This window comes from Anguilla rostrata, chromosome 1, assembly GCF_018555375.3.
Source record: "Anguilla rostrata isolate EN2019 chromosome 1, ASM1855537v3, whole genome shotgun sequence".
NCBI lineage: Eukaryota > Metazoa > Chordata > Actinopteri > Anguilliformes > Anguillidae > Anguilla > Anguilla rostrata.
Window position 1 is genome coordinate 40,283,332 of NC_057933.1, and position 19,602 is coordinate 40,302,933.

Genomic DNA, 19,602 nt, shown 5'->3' on the forward strand with positions numbered 1-19,602 from the left:
ACACCACACATATATACGTGCACGTGCATGCATTCACACACCACACACACACACACATATATACGTACACGTGCATGCATTCACACACCACACACACACATATATACGTGCACATGCATGCATTCACACACCACACACACACACACATATATACGTACACGTGCATGCATTCACACACCACACACACACACACACACACATATATACGTGCACATGCATGCATTCACACACCACACACACACACACACGTCACACACATAAAAACTAAATAACTACAAAACATCCACACTTTACCCTTAAGTGTTCATTGTGTCTAATAAGTGTTCATTCACACATTACAAGCACTCATCCGTGAAGTACTTTGGATAAGAGCATCTGCTGAATAATTCATTTTAAACAGATTAATGCAGCACAGCATACCATACATCTATTAGATGCATTACACCAGAGAGCTGGTGTACATGTCCTTTTTTCCCTCAGTGTTTTTAACACTAGTCCTAAATGCATGAGCAGGACATACCTGTGGCGGGCATCACCAGGACCGGGAGGCTCCAGGGGCCACACCCTGCCACAGTACACGCTGCCACCTGAAACGTGGCGTTGAAAAAGCGCCCCCCTCCTGACAGATGGGCCGTGTTCTCCTTGAAGAGCAGCGCCTCCTGCAGGATGACACAAACCTCAACATCACAGACCACCAAGACCACCAAAACATAACCTGGTTAATACATCTCAGTACACACCAGAACATAACCTGGTTAATACATCTCAGTACATACCAAAACATAACCTGGTTAATACATCTCAGTACACACCAGAACATAACCTGGTTAATACATCTCAGTCCACAACAAAACATAACCTGGTTAATACATCTCAGTCCACAACAAAACATAACCTGGTTAATACATCTCAGTCCACACCAGAGCATAACCTGGTTAATACATCTCAGTCCACACCAGAACATAACCTGGTTAATACATCTCAGTCCACACCAAAACATAACCTGGTGAATGCATCTCAGTCCACATACGACCAGAACATAACCTGGTTAATACATCTCAGTCCACAACAAAACATAACCTGGTTAATACATCTCAGTCCACACCAGAGCATAACCTGGTTAATACATCTCAGTCCACACCAGAACATAACCTGGTTAATACATCTCATTCCACACCAGATCATAACCTGGTTAATACATCTCAGTCCACACACGACCAAAATGCAACCTGATTAATACAGCTCAGCCCATCTTTGACCAAGAACCCAACATTTAAAACATTTCAGTCCACATATGACCAGAACACAACCTGGTTATTACAGCTCAGCCCATCTTTGACCAGAACGCAACCCGGGTTAAAACATTTCAGTCCACATATGACCAGAACACAACCTGGTCAATACAGCTCAAATTAGCCCTGAGCAGAACATTGCAGGAGCAAGCAGAGGTCTCAGTAGAGAATGGGAGGTCACACCACTTTAGGCGATCATGCCACTTTAGGCTACGCTACAGTTATTTTTCAGGCATTAACATGATTCATATTTATGTTTTGGTTATAAATTATGGTGAATCAGTTTTGCATTGTGTATACGGCAGGCAGTGTGGTAGAATGGAATTGAATAATGTCCACCTGCTCATGGTTTTGTCCACCCCACCTAGCAACTCCTGGTAGAAGGCTCAATGGTGCTATACAGCATGTCAGACAACCAAGTCAATAAATCTCACACCACCCCTACCCGAGCAACAGATTTCAGACCGCCAGGCAGAACACTGCCCAGACACAATCCAGCTCATCCTTAATACGTCAGTTTCACAGGGGCTTTCTTCCGCTATCCTGAGTTAGCCTGAACAGGAGGAATGCAAGACATCTTCATCTGAGGAGAGTTCAGAATTGCTCCTTCACGCCCAATTCCCCTCAGTCTCAGCTTTTAAAGCTTATCAACACAGTGACAGGACTGGTGTGCCATGGACACCACACAGCACAGCATGCTTATGTTTTAATTGGTGAAACGAGTGACGTACCTGGCTCTCTCCCCCCAGGCTCCACTGCACCTTGTAGCTCAGCAGTCGGCCTCGCAGCTGCTCCTGCTCCAGCGCAGCCCAGCTCAGGGACAGCTGCTGCTCCGTCAGGTCAAAGGTCAGGTTCCGGGGCGCAGCCGACGGCACTGCGGGGTACAGACATGGCCATCGTCATCACGGCAACCTGGGCCCACACACCCAGAGTCAGCGTGGCCACAGACACCACAGCTGCCTCAAGCGTGGCTGTAGTACCGCGTTCCAGGGCACGCTCGTGTGATGCATTCACTGCACTGCAACCCTGTGAATATTTCATTTCTTTCTTCACAAACAGCTCAACGCAGGGGTGGGCAATCCTGGTCCTGGAGGGCCGGTGTCTACGCAGGTTTTTTGTTTCCACCAATTGCCCTGGGTAAACGAGCTGTCTGATCGTATAAACCAACACCGGTTCACTCGTAGATTAGATTATGGAAAAGGTTTTCTTACAGGGACACAAGAACAGTCTTCGGCAGTCATTCACATGCTTATCAAGGAATGTAGCAAAAATGTCAGACGGCGTAAATGTGAGGGCTAATTGCATAATTAAGGCCAGAAGTTGGCATGAAAACCAGAAACAGATATGGCCCTTATTGCCCACCTCTGGCTTAACGGGTCTAACTCTAATAGACTTGAGTGAAATTCTGGGGTGTGCTTCAGAACTAGGACACAAGAAGTGGGGATATTTGGAAACGCTCAACACAAACGCTGCAGTGCCGTGTTGGCCATTAGATGGCAGCAGTGTGGCTGAGCACCCTGCAATGTATTGACACAGATTGCGGACACACACATACAATGGCCCATTGTGCCAATGGGGATGGCATCCACTGGAGAAGGGCCAGGTCTGTCGGTTTACAAACATGCTAACAAGGACAACTCCAGGATCCCCCCTCCCCACAAATGCTCTTCATCTGCTTGTCCGCAAACTGCTCGTCTCACCCCTTTCCTTCCCCCGGTACCCACAGAACCCCCACCCCCCCCCCCCCTACCCCCCAACAATGTGCCAGCCGGGACAACAGGGCCTCGGGAGCGGTTGGCCTCTGCACTGCCTGTTCATCTCCCTTGGCTGTGTTGGGCACAGAGTGTCCTGCTGCCTTCAAACCCCCTAAATGGCCAGTTAGAAAGAAAAAGAATCTAATCCCCACACACTAAAGTACAATTAAAGCCAACACAAAACCTCGGGAAAAAAATTCTTCAAATGCCACAGTGATGGTGCTAACTCTGTTTTGTATAAAATCTGATTATGCCTGAGTAGGTCTGGTGCTCTCTCTAGTGTGGAACGGCACAACACCAACCCCTTCACTCAGTGAAATCCGGCTAGACGGTGAATAGCGCCAACACTCTTAAGAAGGTAATGAGTATTTTCATTGTTTCTGTGATTAGATTATTATCACAACATAAACCAGCTGACATCCCTCCCCAAGGTGAGACTGAAATTGTGAGACAATAACAACAGTAGAAAATATAGCACTAAACAGTTCAGGTTTAACCCTTTATGTAGCGCCCCCTTTTTAACACCTGAACCCTTTTGACAACAGGCATAATTCTGGTCTCCTTTGAAAGGTAACCCTTGGGAGTTTGTTTTTTCAAAAGTTAGAATTACTCTAACTATTATTGCAACAAAGTAACAGAATCTCAACCACAGTGGAAGTGGACTTTTATTTCTCATCTAGAAAATCATTGTTATTTTAGTGGATATGGGTGCTTGTGGCTGTGTCATCTTAGAAGCACAATGGAGCCTGGCTCAATCCTGGTTCAAATTTGATTACAACAGCACCAAATGAGCACTCTGTATTGTTATTTCTGAGCTGTGTCTAGGCGGGTTTCCAAAAAGGCCATTTGGAGACTCCAAAGGGAAACCTGGCCACCAAATGACATTATGGGTAGAGGTGTAAAAATACTACATATTGTATGCTTTATGCTAGTGGAAAACATCGCTGAAATTAGCTCCCTTCCCCCAGGAACCCCCCGCCCCCCCCCTCCCTCTCCTTCCCTTCTCCTTGCTCTCCCCTTACCACCTGTGGCAGCAGCAGGCCTGGAAGATGCAGAAAATAACTACAGCTGTCTAGTTTACTACTCCATTGATTGAGGTCCACTGATTAATGTTTTAACCCACCCCCATCAACATGTCAAACACAGGCCCACAATTACAGATGCCACATTTATTATTCAAAATCAGGCCTACTTCTTATTTATAAGTGTACTGAATAATAATAAAAATATTTTTAGAATGTATTTAAATGCTCCCAAATATAAAATGGGAATAAGTCACTGAACATGCTCTCTGTTGTGCAGTCAAAACTGTCATCCTCAGAAATTTTCACTCGAGTGAGTGATTTCTTCCAAGGCCTCCAAATGCCGAGTCTCCTGTTTAGACTAACGCATTGTAAAATAATTTTATGTTGTAAAATGAAAAACTTTTAAAGTTTAAACTGTCAAGAACTTTTTTGCCGGTGTGTAACATTCTCAGCATGCTTACTGAAAAAGTCATGGTCTGCTTACATAGGAGAAACAGTGCATGTTCTATTATGTAAACCTAACCCCAAATACACTGTCAGAAACATAATTTTATTGGCTGAAATGCTTATCAGCCATCACTATAATAGCTTGTCATTGGCTGGCTGTGTACTGGTAATATTTTACACTGTCCAGGTTGAGTTGTTGCTGGTGCCGGTGCCGGGCAGGTCCCATTGACTATACTGAGGGTCTGCTTGTCCAGTACAGGTCAGACAACCTTGTAGGTGGGCGCATCTTGTTCCAGAGAGTATACAGAAACCAGAGATAGTACAGATAGTACATTTAAAAAACATTTTTTATGTACACAGTATTGTGTACGCAACGGCAGAACAGACAACGATGATAATTCCTCCAGAGAATCACCAAGTAAACACTGGACATTTTATTGACGTGTCTCTGAGTTAGCCGGCTTCCGGGACTAAAAACTATTTAGGATTTTGTTCACTGGACCCTTGCTGTGATAAAGATACTGACTGTACCGTGATTTGTTGTCTGTGGATTTCCAAAATCTATAGAAGGTGGGGACCGCTCAAGCTTGTTTAGCCTCGCCACATTATAAAATAAGGAACCGTTGTCGCTAAAACATTGGCATCGTAAAATAGTTCATAGAGATAAAACCGTGTGCTTTAACGCTTTAAAAATGGTACATTGTGTGACCAGACGGATTGAAAATTTCACTCTGAAAAATAGAATGAATGCAAATAAACCCACACCAGCCCCAATACGGGGCACAGTAAGATTTCAGGGGTTAAACAAGCACACACCAAAAACTGCAAGGGCTCATTCTGTAAGGACAAGTACAGGCTAAGGGTATCATATAAATGCATTGTGAAATGCACCAGGAAATGCGCTAATGAATGACACACCTGCTTCTGGGGTCTGGAAGTCAACCCAGCTGGAGAAAGGGGAACGTCCAACTTCGTTGTCACAGCAGATTCGCACTCTGTAGCGTGAGTAGCACTTCAGTCCACCAATGTCCTGCTCGAAGGGTGGCACCATCACACGCCTCTCGGGCAGCTCCACCCTCTTCCCAGAATTCTCAGACATCTGAGATTTTAGTGGTAAAAATACATTAAATACAAAACTATGTTATTAATTACACAGACACTGAAATGGGACATATCAGCATTATAACCTTAACCGACAGCAGCTTTTCAAAACTACGTACTGCTTGTACTGTAACTTCAAACCAATTTATAATAATTAGTGTGTTGCTACCCAAGGGAACCTCATGGTCATGCATATTCACCTCCTTTGTCTTTTGTTCTTTCTGTCTTCCTGTCTTTCTGTATTAATCAGAAAAGCCTGGTTTTGAGTTATTCTATATTAATTGTCTTTTTAATTTCTGTACACCAGAACAAATGTCACTATTTCAATGTTGTAGAGTAGGGGTTAAGGCGATTGCAAGAGAGAAGCTCTCACGATACTTGGATGCCATTACCTCTTTAGAATGTCACTGGCATCACAACACAAAAATAGTGACCTTTGTTAGGACCAGGGAGGCAGCACTGAGTCCTTTTATTTGCCTAGATGATGGTATGCGAGGAACCAAAAAAAACACTAAACGGCAGAGGTGTAAAATCCAGGTTCAGAAAGTAAAAGTCCTCCCCAGTATTTCGTTCCAGTCACCTGGATTTGCTAATTGGCACAATTCTTCAGTCAGGAGGTAGACTTAATTAGTGAAATCAGCTGGCTGAGTTTATGGGTGGAAGAAACACATGGCAGGACTTTCACTTTCTGTCCCCTGGACTTTCCACGTCAGCTAAACGGATCATAAACAGATTTTATTGTGAGTTCAAGAACAATATGACACGAAAATTTCCACATTGCTTTTATAAACTGCAAAATACAAAGACAATTGCATGATTTTAAAGCTACCAATAGCAGACACAAAAGTGCAAATTACAGGACACAACATCTTTGATGAAATATGGAACGTTCTGGTCAATACGGGACAGTTGGTGACCATCTCTATCCAGCATTTTCCTATTTCTGTGATTGTACCTGCTTGCTAACGCAGTAGCTGGCTAATCCCATAACTAACATAAAAGGATAAGGGAATCTAACTAGCCTGAGAGCTGAAAGTACAACAGCCTGATGTTAAACAAAAAATGTGGCTAATTGTGTCACTGGGGTTGGCTTGTGGCCGTGTGGCAGTCTGTATAGCGGCGTGGAAATTTATGGTCCAACCAACAATCGGGTCAAGGACAAAAAATGAATTCTGGGGAAGATCACTGAAGATCCATCCAAAGATGGAATATCAGCTGAGTCTGTATGGAATGCAAAGAGCAGAACCACAAATTTACTTAAATGATAAAGAGTTGAAGAAAAAACTAAATCTAAAAACATATTACATATTTGTTCCCTTGATATGACAGCCCACTTCATGTTCGTGGTACTGTATGTCAAGATCAACTGTGCTCAAAATGCAAAAACGTACCAGAACAAGCACAGGAACAGAAAATGATCCAACTATAAAATGGTTTATAACCCAGCCTGCAGCTATGGGAGGATGGCAGGGTATGGACATTAGCTTTTTAATGCAAAGCTGTGCCAGAGGCGCTCAGTCTGCATCTGATCGCTAGGACACAAGTTCTGTGCTTGGCACACAGACCAAAGACAGGACATGAGACTGGACAAACTGTGTTAGGCCACAGACAACTAACATAATGGCAGATTCACGGGGTACTCAACTCCTCCTCTAAAAACCTTCACTGATTAATGACCATTAGCATGATGTCTGTGATCTAGTAAGGCAAAAGCTGTGGCCTGGATTGTGTGGAGGATGAAGCCTGGGGCCACGGTGAGACTAGCATCCTGATTACACCATGCAGCACTGGGCAGGGAGGAGGCAGACTACTCCCTGGCTTGGGTCCAAAGCTTACCACACCACCTCCCATTCAACAAACAAAGAAAACAAGAGTAACCCAGGCTCACGTGATAACAGAGGAGGACATCAAATGTGACTAGTCAGCATGGCCATATTCCTGTCCTAATTTGCCTTTTAACAACAGTTGCGATCTGCCCTGTTAGACAAATAAAATGAAATGGCTCCACTTCCAAGTCCTCTGCATAAATGGAAGAGAAATGGAAGGAGAACAACAATGTCCATGTATGAATAGGCTGGACCGACAGGAGGGAGTGGACTGAAGGGCTCAGACTGAGACAGAGAGTGGGAGAGAAAATGGGAATGACAGTAAAAGAGAGAGGACAAGAGACAGAAAAGCAAGGAGAGAGGGACCACATGAGCAAGAATGAGTGAAAAATAGGTATTGTTCCCATACATGATCCCTAAATGGCAAAGTACCAGAATATTGTGAACAGGACTAGTGCTTCACAACCATTAAAAAATAGATAATATTCAGATGGTTTCAAAATATTCATTTTTGAAATCTAAAAAAACAGCTAAAATGATTATCAACAAAAACATTGTCAAAAAAGCAAACTAACGTAGGTTATATCTGACGAAGCTCAAGAGGTGATATGACGTGCATTGTGTTTGTTAATTATTACGTGTCTTTAGTCAGCAGATTCTGCTATCTAAGCTGACTTCCTAGCTTATATTTACATAACCATGCTGACTAACAGTTTGGGTATTTCTGAAACTATTGGGATCTAGAGTAACCTGGATGGTGCAGGCCTGCAGGGCAGAGTGTCCTGTGAAGCCAGGGGTCCAGGCCACAGTCACACTGTTCTCTTGTACCTTCACCACCTCCACGAGACTAGGGGCTTCTGGGAGAACTGCAGGGAACAGCACACCGCGTAGTGAGTCATAATGACCTTTAACACACAACAGAGAGAGTGCAGGAGCTGGACATGGTTGACCAAATGGAAACAAATACTGAGAAAACAAGTGCGAAGGACTTCAGGTAAAGGGAGAGTCTCACCCTTGATATGCACAGTGCCTGTGCGTGACACTGAGATTCCCCGGGCATTTTTGGCCTCGCAGTAGAACTTGATGCTTTCAGTCACTCCTGTATGATCAGAAGACCAGAGAGGAATGAGCAGACCTTATAGGAGCACAGCAAATCAGCAATGTCTGTGACACACAGGGACAAGACCTAAAGACACACAATTCTAAGGTTAGATATAGGGAGCCAGTCAAAGTCGAAGAGAGTGAGTTATCAGTAATTGGTTGAGTAAAAGCTCATAGCCACTGGGTCTGAAGTTCATCTGAGACTTTACATTTTAACATTACACCAGGGACATGACCTCTAGTCATGCATCTGTTTTCTTTCCAGAGTCTGCAGAAGAGGCCCAGGTCCATATTCATCAAGCATTTTGGAGAATGAGCACTGCCATACTGTCAATATACAAACCTTATCGTTCACAAACTGAGCAAAACTAATCCTAGCTCAACACTACTCAACACAATATTCATCCATCCATTATCTATTCCCGCTTAGCACAGTTGTGGTAGTGCCTATCCCAGCATGCATTGGACGAGAGGCAGTCTGAAGTTCATCTGAGACTTTACATTTTAACATTACACCAGGGACATGACCTCTAGTCATGCATCTGTTTTCTTTCCAGAGTCTGCAGAAGAGGCCCAGGTCCATATTCATCAAGCATTTTGGAGAATGAGCACTGCCATACTGTCAATATACAAACCTTATCGTTCACAAACTGAGCAAAACTAATCCTAGCTCAACACTACTCAACACAATATTCATCCATCCATTATCTATTCCCGCTTATCACAATTGCGGTAGTGCCTATCCCAGCATGCATTGGACGAGAGGCAGGAAAACATCCAGGACAGGTCGCCAATCTATCGCAAGGCACTCACTCGCACACTCATACCTGTGGGCAATTTAGAGTCTCCAATTAGCCTACCTGCATGTCTTTGGACTATGGGAAGAAACCGGAGTACCCGGAGGAAACCCACATGCAAACTCCACACAGAAAGGCCCAGGCTGGTTTTGAACCCTTCTTGTTGTGAGGCGACAGTGCTGCCCACTGCACCACCGTGCTGCCCAGTGATAAATGTTCATCCTCTATGCATTACCAACCTACATTGGGCCAGGTGTATTCCATTTTCCCTAGAATCACACTAAGTACATTAACAAGGTCCAACCTATGCTGATTTTGAATCAACCTGTGTTCAACTGGACGATTGCAGAATTAATATCACAAACTTTGTAAGGTCTCACAACTGAAACAGCAGATCAGATCAGTCACACTGTTATAAAGACCACAGAACTGCCCACGGAACTTTGAGGTGAAGTTGTGAGGAAGTAAAAAGGCTGCTAAAGACAAACACTGGCACAGTTCTGAGCCTTCATAGGAGCACTGTAATGCTCAAAATAAAATTGCAAAAAAATAAGACACAACCCAGACATGACCAAGATAAGGCTGTCCTACCAAACTGAGCAACCCCAAGAGAAGTGACCAAGACACCAACTACAACCCTGACAGCTGCAGTGCTCATTAAGCTGATATGAGAGAAACTGTCCAGAAAACAATCTTCTCAGCACTTCAGATCGGGCCTCTTTGTGAGAGTAGGAAGACGAAAGCCACTTCTGAGAAAGGCCAACATTAAGTGATGCCTGGAGTTTGCCAGAAGCCACGTCACAGACCCTTCTGGAAGAAGATTTTGGGGTCAGATGAGACTAAAGTTGAACTCTTTGGCCTGAAAGTAAAGCGCTATGTTTAGTGCAAATTAAACACAGCCCATCACCCCGGCAACACTACCCCACTTTCAAGTATGGTGGAGGCAGCATGCTGCTTGTTGCCATCAAGGGCAAGATGTATGGAGCCAAATACAGGCAAATCCTAGAGGAGAACCTGTTTCAGTCTGCAAGAGATCTATATTTAGAGCAATGGTACAATGACCCAAAACACATGATAATAACTAAAACAGAATGACTTAAAACAAACAGGTCAGTATTCAGGAATAGCCCAGTCAAATCCCAGACTTTAATCCCATTGAAAATCTGTGGTATGACCAGAAAATTGTTGTCGTCCAATGCTCACTGCCTAACACTGCACAAGCAAATTTTCATGTAGGAATGGGATAAAATTCTAAACTCCTGAAGTGCAAATATCATACAGAAATACCCTCACCACTACCTAAATATTGACTCCGGGGGTGAATGAGAAATGTAAATTAAAAAATGAAACGCTTTAAAATTTTAAGAGCTGTGATTACTTTCTGAAGGAACTGTATTAGGAGCAAATTGTAAATGCACTTTGTTATAGCAGTCATTTTAATGAAGGAAAAAAAACATAACATTAAAAATAAAATAATAACATTAAAACAAATACCACTGGAAGGAGATCTTCAGGAGAAAAATGTCAGGTGTTTCAGACCCATTAATGATGGCTAATTATTAAAACTGGTAACCGGGCCATGCCTAACTCAAAAGACATCTGGCTTCACAACTTCTGACACCCTGTTCACGGGTACTGCTGTGAAAGTTCAGTTGATTAAGTAGGTTAGAGAAAATGTGTAAACATCAGATCTCCCAAACAGCCAGGATGAGGGTAGAAATAGAATCTGAGTGCTGGTGAGTGTGGGATGTCAGGAGTGATACGTGTACGAGAAAGGCATAGTCAATCTTAATCAATAATGCAGCAGCTATTGGCAATGTAGTGAAAGTGTAACAGTATTGCTAAAAAAAACTCCTGTTCAATTTTTTCCTCTAAATGCACTGTGTGTAATGTGGTCATGTATAAACATGTTTGTATGTAGGTTGTATAAGTTAAATGCGGGTATAGAGAGGTCAGGTTTTGTGTTAAATATATATATAAACAATATATATTACTTTTGTCTGTTTTGTGAAATGCCATGAGTATATAGCAAAAATACTGTTGTGAACATACTTTTATAAGGCACTGTAAATAAATACATAATAACACCACGCAAACATGAGTTACCAAAAACCAAATCAGACAGGCTACACTTTCTATACTGACTCTCCAACCACTCAGTCCCAGTGAAATCAGGCAGGTTACCATCTACATTCCAATCAGCCCCAGTCAAATCAGGCAGGTTACCATCTACATTCCACTCAGTCCCAGTCAAATCAGGCAGGTTACCGTCTACATTCCACTCAGTCACAGTCAAATCAGGCAGGTTACCATCTACATTCCACTCAGTCCCAGTCAAATCAGCATGTTTATACTATCTATACCCCAGACATTCAGTCCTAGTCAAATCAGTCAATGCAGAACATTGGCCCAACAACATGCCGCACTCCTCCGTAATGATCTTAGGCACCCTGTTCCAGATGGAATCATCTTCTGCCAAGTCAGCAAAGTAAGAATTTTAGATACATCCCAGAGACACAGTACTGATATTAATACTGTTATTGCGTTCCCTTAAAACAAGAGAGATGAAGCCCTGGAAACTGCATAAATGAATAACCCCATGCAAAAATCTCTCTGCAGTCACTCCAGCTTGTAGTGGGAGGCTTATCTGATAACCAGAGACAGACTTTGGCACTGCCTGTAATAATGTCAGGGCCTCATTTTCCCCAGAAGACACCTGGTTAAAATAGATTGTGATTTTTCAATGTCTGGGTCTTTTCCTTAGTCTTGTATTCCACTCTGCTACTCCAATTAATGACAACCCAAATATGGTGTGAGAATCCACACTTGGGGGGGGGAGGGAATTAAATTCTGGAGAAAATGACTAAATTAAAAGAATCTCATATGACCAAAACTTTCAGCAGAATGTTGTGCACTGACATACTCCAGGCCCTGAAGACCTCAGACCCCCATTGGCCAGAAGTTACAGAAGTGCATTCTGGGTAATTCCAGTTTCAAAAACAGACTGATGCGAATCTCTGCATAACACTTCCTCCTTGTCACATTTACAGCAGGAGCACCCTGATAATAATGTCCACACCCAGGGTCTCTGACCTCTCTGGTGGACTATCTTCCTGATTAGTGCAGTCAGTGGCAACAGAGAATGAAGTCACAGCCTGAACAAGTTATGCGCTGTTTATTCCCCTGGGTGCATCATATCATTGCTTATCCAGGGCTTATTACATCACTTCCACTTTACATATTTATCTATTCACGCTAATTGACATTTACAGAGGAAATTTAGGTCTTGTACTTGTTCATGGGAATACAAAAGAAATTACCACCCGGGAATTCAACCCACAAACCTGCCACAGGCCAAGTTATGTACCCACTACAGCAGCATACAACAGTACGACCAGTTTTTACTGATTCGACAGATACTCAGCAGCTACATTCTTTTCATCCTCTCGGCTGCTTAATTACAGGAGGCTCCAGTTGGCAACAGTAGTTTCCGATGCAATCTTGCAGTACAGAACATCCTTGGTCGTGCCCCTTAGTGAACTTCCAAAAGATACATAAAATCGGAATGTTTCAATGTCAATTGTAGGGAGACAGAACATTCAATCTCAAGAATACAGCTGTGGGTCTATAGAATCTATGGCCCCACCCCTGCTCTACGCGCGCCGCAGTATTGATCCTTCAGTAATGGCCTCTAATGCAGTCACGTACAGGAAGTGGCTCTGGTGAGATGCAGTGTCCAGTAACACACGTGGGGCAGACGCTGTCCCTACCAAAAAAAGGAATTCTTGGCTGTGAAATCACTGTGGGCACAGTGTCCATTTTCATTGTAAATGTCTTGTTCATTATGCAAGTCCTGGTATGTTCTAACCTGCTATAGATATAACTGGAATGTGCTCAAGCAATGTTATATCATATCACTGCAACAAAGTTTTACTTTCTAACTGCATAATTATTTGGAGACAGTGATTATCTAGTACACAGTAACAATGACTACAGTTACATACTCAGTCATATTCCAATGTTAACCCAAATGAAAGTATTCAGACTGTAACATAAGTCATGTAAACACATTATTCCAATAACAATAAGCCAAATTAACCAGTGGGGCTATTATGAGTAATCAGTATAAGATGGATGATAGTCCTCCATTACACAGAATATTAAGTTGCATTTACCTCATTCAGAATATATACCTCCCAACCGGAAATCAATTTGCACATTCTATTTTGCAAGGAATTCTGGGTTATAATCATTTATTATCTTGCCCTCCTGGTAAACCAAAAAATGTCCCTTTTTCAAAGTGAGTGAAAGACACATGAATATAATGCCATTGCTGGACAAATGAAAGAAGCAATGGGTTAAAAAAAAGTTGCCGACAAAATTTTCAAGGGTTTTATGAGAACCATGGAACCCTGACAACAGAAACAACACAAGGACGGGGTTTGAACCGGCAACCCTCCGACTGCCAGACAAACGGTCTTACCTCCTGAGCTATGTCGCCCTTGTGTCGCCATGCTTGTAAATGCAGTCACTGACTGTCATTGATACATAATTAAATTTGTTTATATTTATTGTTTTATTTTACATCAATCAATCGTGTCATCTTGTGCTGTTAAACTGACTGCCCCCTCCTTGTCCCCTTCTTTATTTATGGATGCTTTGCACTCTTCCTTCTGGGTAAAACTCCCTGGACTTACAGTGTATCCTACAGCATTATACTGTATGTAGCTGGTAACTTTTAAACAAAGTACATTTTAATAATGAAATTTCTCAGGGAGGTCTTTCAAATGCCTGCCAGAATAACTAGATGAATAATGCAGCACATACTTATCAGGACAATATATGAACATGAAAAGATAATGCAGGGACTTTATTATTGTCAGCAAAACACAAGAGCTCAAAAGTCATATTTGTGGTACTCCGCTGTTCAAAATCCCAGCAAAGCATGTAAAGAGGTCAGCGAAGAGAACTGTATATACACACATACAGAACATGTCTTTCACTACCCCTATAGCAAACTGCTGTTGTATAAGAAAACACGAGCATAGACAAAACACTCAAGAGGTAAACCCTTATATTAGTGTTGGGATGTCCTCCGGACTTGTTCCATTAAAGTAAAAACATTCTTAGAGTGACCTTTGAAGCAGTTTGGCAATCCAAATAGCTCCTTTTAGCATTCTTGACAAAATCTCAAGGAGCAGCCATAAACCTTGTTTCTGTGTAATCCATGAGTCATAATCTGTTTTAGCTGGAATGACATAGCTCAAACCCTTTCTACTGTCACTTACATTTACATTTTATATTTCAGGCATCGAGCAGACACTCTTATCCAGAGCGACTTACACAGCTTAAATTCTCTAGAGACTATCCATTTATACATCTGGATATTTACTGAAGCAAGTCAGGTTAAGTACCTTGGTCACGGAAATCAAACCTATCACGTCAGAGCTGCCAGCCTAGTTTCCTAACCATTATACTATACTGCCACCCAAAATCTTGATTTAGACTAGACATGCTTTTATCTTCTAGCCCACCTCCCCTTCCCTTAAGTGGCTTTTGTCGCTCGTCGGGCTGCCATTGTAAATAAGAACTTGTTCTTAATGACTTGCCTGGTGAAATAAAGGTGAAATAAATAAAAAATAAATAAAATGTGAGATTTGAAGTCAGTCTACCACCTTACCTCTAGCTCACAGGCAACCTCTTTTTTCTTTTTCTTCCATGAGTTTCCCTCAAATCCAAAGTATCCTGAATGATCTCCAACTCTCATTACACACAATGGCCAGGGAGCAATTCTCCTCATTGCTAACCAAATAACATTCTAACCAAACCAACCAAAGAAACACTGTCAAAATTATATACAATATACCTGAAACTGAATCCCTTGGTCAGAAAAAAGATGACAAGGCTAAGAAGGACCAAACCTTTCAGCATTGTGATTTCCATTAAATGACCTTGATTACAGTACTGCAGAATGCTGGTTGTAAGTGGGCCATAGTCCAATACTCTTCCAGCTCTTGACTTGCACAGAACACAAGATGCTCAATTGATTCAGCAAATAACATTATTAGCCAGAGCAGGAACACTAGTGAGGTAGTCAGATGTGCATGCTAATTTTTACTTAAATTTAAAAAGGCAGGTGAGGAAGTTCAGAGGGAAGCAGGAAGTGAATCAGTAAGAGAGGCAGCACCTTACCAGGGACAGAGATGACAGAGGGGGAGGAAGTGGGGTCTCCATCCTGCACTCCACCCAGCCACCAAAGCACCTCCACAGGCTCAGGGGGGCCCACAGCAGCACAGCTCAGGTTAAAGGGAACCCCTGGAAAGGTGGCCACATCCTCAGGCTCCAGCACAAAATGAGGGACACCTGGAAAGGGGGGGGGGGGGCAAGAGGGAGAAGTGATGGGACAGGAACCTTTGGTCTCTCCAAATCTCCAGTCCCACCAAAAAATCATCCATTCTCTGCTGTAAAGAAATTGAAGAAAGTCATACTTGTTCACAAGCCAAGTGGAATAAAAAGCAGACATTTCCCAGGGAGGGGTGCACCATAGCATACTGACCACTGCGTGGAAAACAACAGCCGGATACAATCAAAAGTGAAAAGATTCATTATCGTAACCAACCAAACACTTTCCCTGGACTTCTCATTCCAAATACTTACTGACATTGAAATTGCAAATAGGGCTGGGCGATATATCACAACAATAATTATCAAATGTAATAACGATCTTCACGACAATGTGGCGTTTTGCCTTTCTTTTAAAATTAAAACTGGTGTGGTAGTAAACAACCAAACAGAGGCTGCGTGAAATGCTTCCAGGAAAACGTCACCACTGTTACCTCTGGGGTGGTCGTAAGGCAGCCAATAGGCTTTCATGTGATTGACAAAAACACATCACATGATCACATACTGTCCACACAAATAGAGCCATCACACTTTAAATACAGGACTTCATCTCTGTATGAGACAGCAGTAATACAGAAATAGAGTCAAATGCAGTTAAACAGATGGCTTACCTTCTACAGTGATCCAAGCTGGATTAGAGGAGACTGTGGTCCCCCGGGACTCTGCCTCACACCAGTACTTCCCAGCATCCTGCTGCTGGACGGATTTGACACTGCCAACCAAGAAACAGACACCAGTGTGACCACACACACTGTAAGACTACAGCACAGTAAATGCATCTTCCCACTGCCGCCAACGCCCTCAGAGAACTATCCTCACACTTTTGCCACCATTGTTCTCTGACTCTCACAGCTCTACGCATCCCCCTAAAACAGAAACACTCAAATCTGACCCTCAAAGGCCAGTACTACTGCTGCTTTTCACTCTTCCCCTCTGATCAGGGACCCCTGGTCAACCAGAGACATTAAATAATCAATTATATTTGAGGTACAGTACCAGCTTTAAGGTCCAGATTTGAGAATCCACGTCCTAACATCACACATACACAAATCGCTCTGCTGAAACCATGCATTCACATAACTGCAACCTCTCAGTTCATTAGTCACTGAAAAAGTGTCTGTACCAACATACATTTATGGCAAGGCTTAGCTTTGTGGTATTCATAAGCAGAATGCAGATGTTTGTAAAATGATCTATGTTAAATATGCTGATTCTACATGATCATATTCCTTTGAATGCTTTGAAGCAAACACATGAATACAGCAACACCATGAATTTAACACGACACAGGCCACATTAAGAACAATGGCATGCAGATGTTCCCTAAAATGTAGTGCAACACACAAGACGCTTTTCAACGCTGCCTGTGGACATTCCATACATGGTCAATCTATAAAGTAACCAGACAGGACTTGTATTATATTGCACAATATGTGCCTCAGCTATTGGAAGTAAACAACAGGCCCGGGGGAGCTAGGGCCTGTGCATGTGCTGAGGATTAACTACGCCACAGTCACAACCTCTGCGCTGGCGTCCAGTCACATGACCGTCAGTGCTGGGCAGAGCAACACTCATGGGCAGCTGACCGCATTCCAACGGGTCTCTGCTGCTCCTCTGGGTCTGGCGTACCTGCCGGGCGGGCCACAGCCCAGGAGAAAGGCTCCCTAAGCAGATTAACACCAAGGATCAACTCTCCCTCCGAATTCCTCTGCAACCTGCCATGCTCAGGACGCCGTGTGCTCTTCAAAGGCAGGCACCATATCAGCACCCACATTTACAGCGTTATTCTCGCCATGTCTCCACAACACACATGAAACACATGCCAAAACACGGGACGCAGAGGCAGCAACTGCTGCAGTTGCACCTACAAACATCCCCACAAGTGATATTTATGGTTTCGCGGGGAGGTGATGAAGGCTGGAGTGACAGGCGGCTGAATCTGCTGTCCTGTTGAAGTTTGTAGTTAAACTGCACACAGGTACAGAGGGCTGGACGTCTAGGGCAAAGCCTGGAGCAGCTACTCAGGGTGGTGTGTGCCATGTTCTCCTTCACCCTCTTAGCGGGGGCTCAAATTACCAGGAAATGCACTGCAGCTCACAGTAAATCTGTATCATATATTCAATAAGCTATTAGGCCAGTAGAATGCAGACAGAGTGGAAAGGGGTCTGCATGTTCATCTGGATGCAGCCACGCAAAACGTCTTTCTCTTTTATGACTAAACTCATCTCAGAGGGTACAACATGATGCTGAACTGCTCCTTCTTCCTGAAGCTTTACAGAGGAAAGAGTGTGAGGGCACAAAACACACACTAAGGCCATGCCTTGGTGATGACACCGTGCAGCTCAGTGGAGCTTCAGTGAACTACGCAGTGACCATCCAGCGCCGTTCCCCAATGGGCCCGATCGGTCCTGAGCCCGGTACCTGTGGAAGGTCTCCCAGTGGTATGGCTCCAGGGTGATGTACATCTGGTCTGTGCTGTACAGCTTCTCCCCGTCTTTCATCCACACGATATCCGGCTCGCTCAGGCCCTCAACAGCACAACCCAGACGTGCCATGTTGCCCTGGGTCACTGTCAGGTTGGCTGGGCTTTTGGTGAACACTAGCCCTGGGAAACACCAAAGAATTGGGTGAGCCAGGGAGGGGGGCCCCTGAGGACTTTTTGAAATAAGAAATGGACAAGAATGCTCACAAGAGGTCAGACCACCCGCTAGAAAGTAATTTGACCTTCAGCAGGCTCCAAAGCACCTTGAAGTAAAAACGGCGCACTATGTAACAAACCAGACCGTGCTAAAGCAATGAGATAAAGATTACAAAGAAATCACATTTCTATGTGATTCTCCTGTGGATTTGTTTCAGGTGTTTGTGAACGCAAGCATAAATGGTAAATTGAGGTTATCATATGCATGAAAAAAGACTGTTTACTGAATCTCAGTGACAACTAGCCTATGTCCCATAATAGACCCAGATTTCCACAGTCTTGCGAACAGATAGTAGGCATCAAAATGACAGTTAGTAGTCATCAAATTTGACCAATCAGGGTTTTCATTTCTGCCATTTTATGGGCTTAGTAAAAAAATTAAAAACTTGGAAACTTGCTGCACACTTTTGTGAGTATCTGACAGGTTGTGCGAATAATCAAACCAACAAGTTGCATAAATTATCCGATCAAGCAAAGGCAGTAGGTACCCAGCCCCTCCACATCCATTCAAGAGCACATACCCACGGCCTTAGCAAAATATTGGGGACCTCTAGCATTACAAACCATTTAGAAAAAACAAAGTATGTATGTTCAGTGAGAAGAGCACTGACCCTGGGCTCTTAGCTCCCTTTGTGTGCCTGTGTACGCATACATCTAGGCTGATCTGCATGCTCTGGTTTGGGTGTGCAGACGTCATGCTGGCTGCCGAAGACTGGAGGCTCTGTGCTAAGGCAGCGGGCCACAGCTGGGCTGAACGATACTGTATCAGAGCCCTGTAGACGGCCTCTATGAATGGCCTCATTATCCCTCTATAGGAACTCAGCAAGAGACCAATGGTGTGTAATGTATTTACAAGCAAATGTAATCCAGAATGTTTACTGGAGCACCTGTCAGCATTAAAGACTGAAGACGTGAGATGACAGCACTTCTGACTGGAGTGTGCCTGTACTGTGGGAGGAACAGACTGCACAAGCATGCTATTCCAGCCTGTGCTGGCCGCAGCCTTCCACACAGACCTACATCGAGCAGTGCCCATCTGTACAATGAAGCAGGAGATTTCACGTCTGTATGTTAACAATACGAGCATAAGCTTCACAACCCAATCCATGCACGGGTTAAAAAAAGAACAGCTTGTAAAGTACTAAATAAAATGGAAGCT

General features: G+C 43.5%; 1 protein-coding gene across 1 annotated transcript in view; it reads right to left on the reverse strand.

Moving 5' to 3' along the window:
• tyro3 (TYRO3 protein tyrosine kinase) overlaps positions 1-19,602 on the reverse strand; it is a 34,789-nt gene that overhangs the window by 11,574 nt on the left and 3,613 nt on the right. The window contains exons 2-9 of the mRNA XM_064336844.1: positions 18,167-18,350; positions 16,357-16,457; positions 15,536-15,706; positions 8,458-8,544; positions 8,196-8,311; positions 5,437-5,617; positions 2,024-2,166; positions 521-659 (exon numbers count right to left, since the gene is read on the reverse strand). Coding sequence (XP_064192914.1) covers positions 521-659; positions 2,024-2,166; positions 5,437-5,617; positions 8,196-8,311; positions 8,458-8,544; positions 15,536-15,706; positions 16,357-16,457; positions 18,167-18,350 — 1,122 coding nt within the window. The remainder of the gene's footprint in view (positions 1-520; positions 660-2,023; positions 2,167-5,436; positions 5,618-8,195; positions 8,312-8,457; positions 8,545-15,535; positions 15,707-16,356; positions 16,458-18,166; positions 18,351-19,602) is intronic.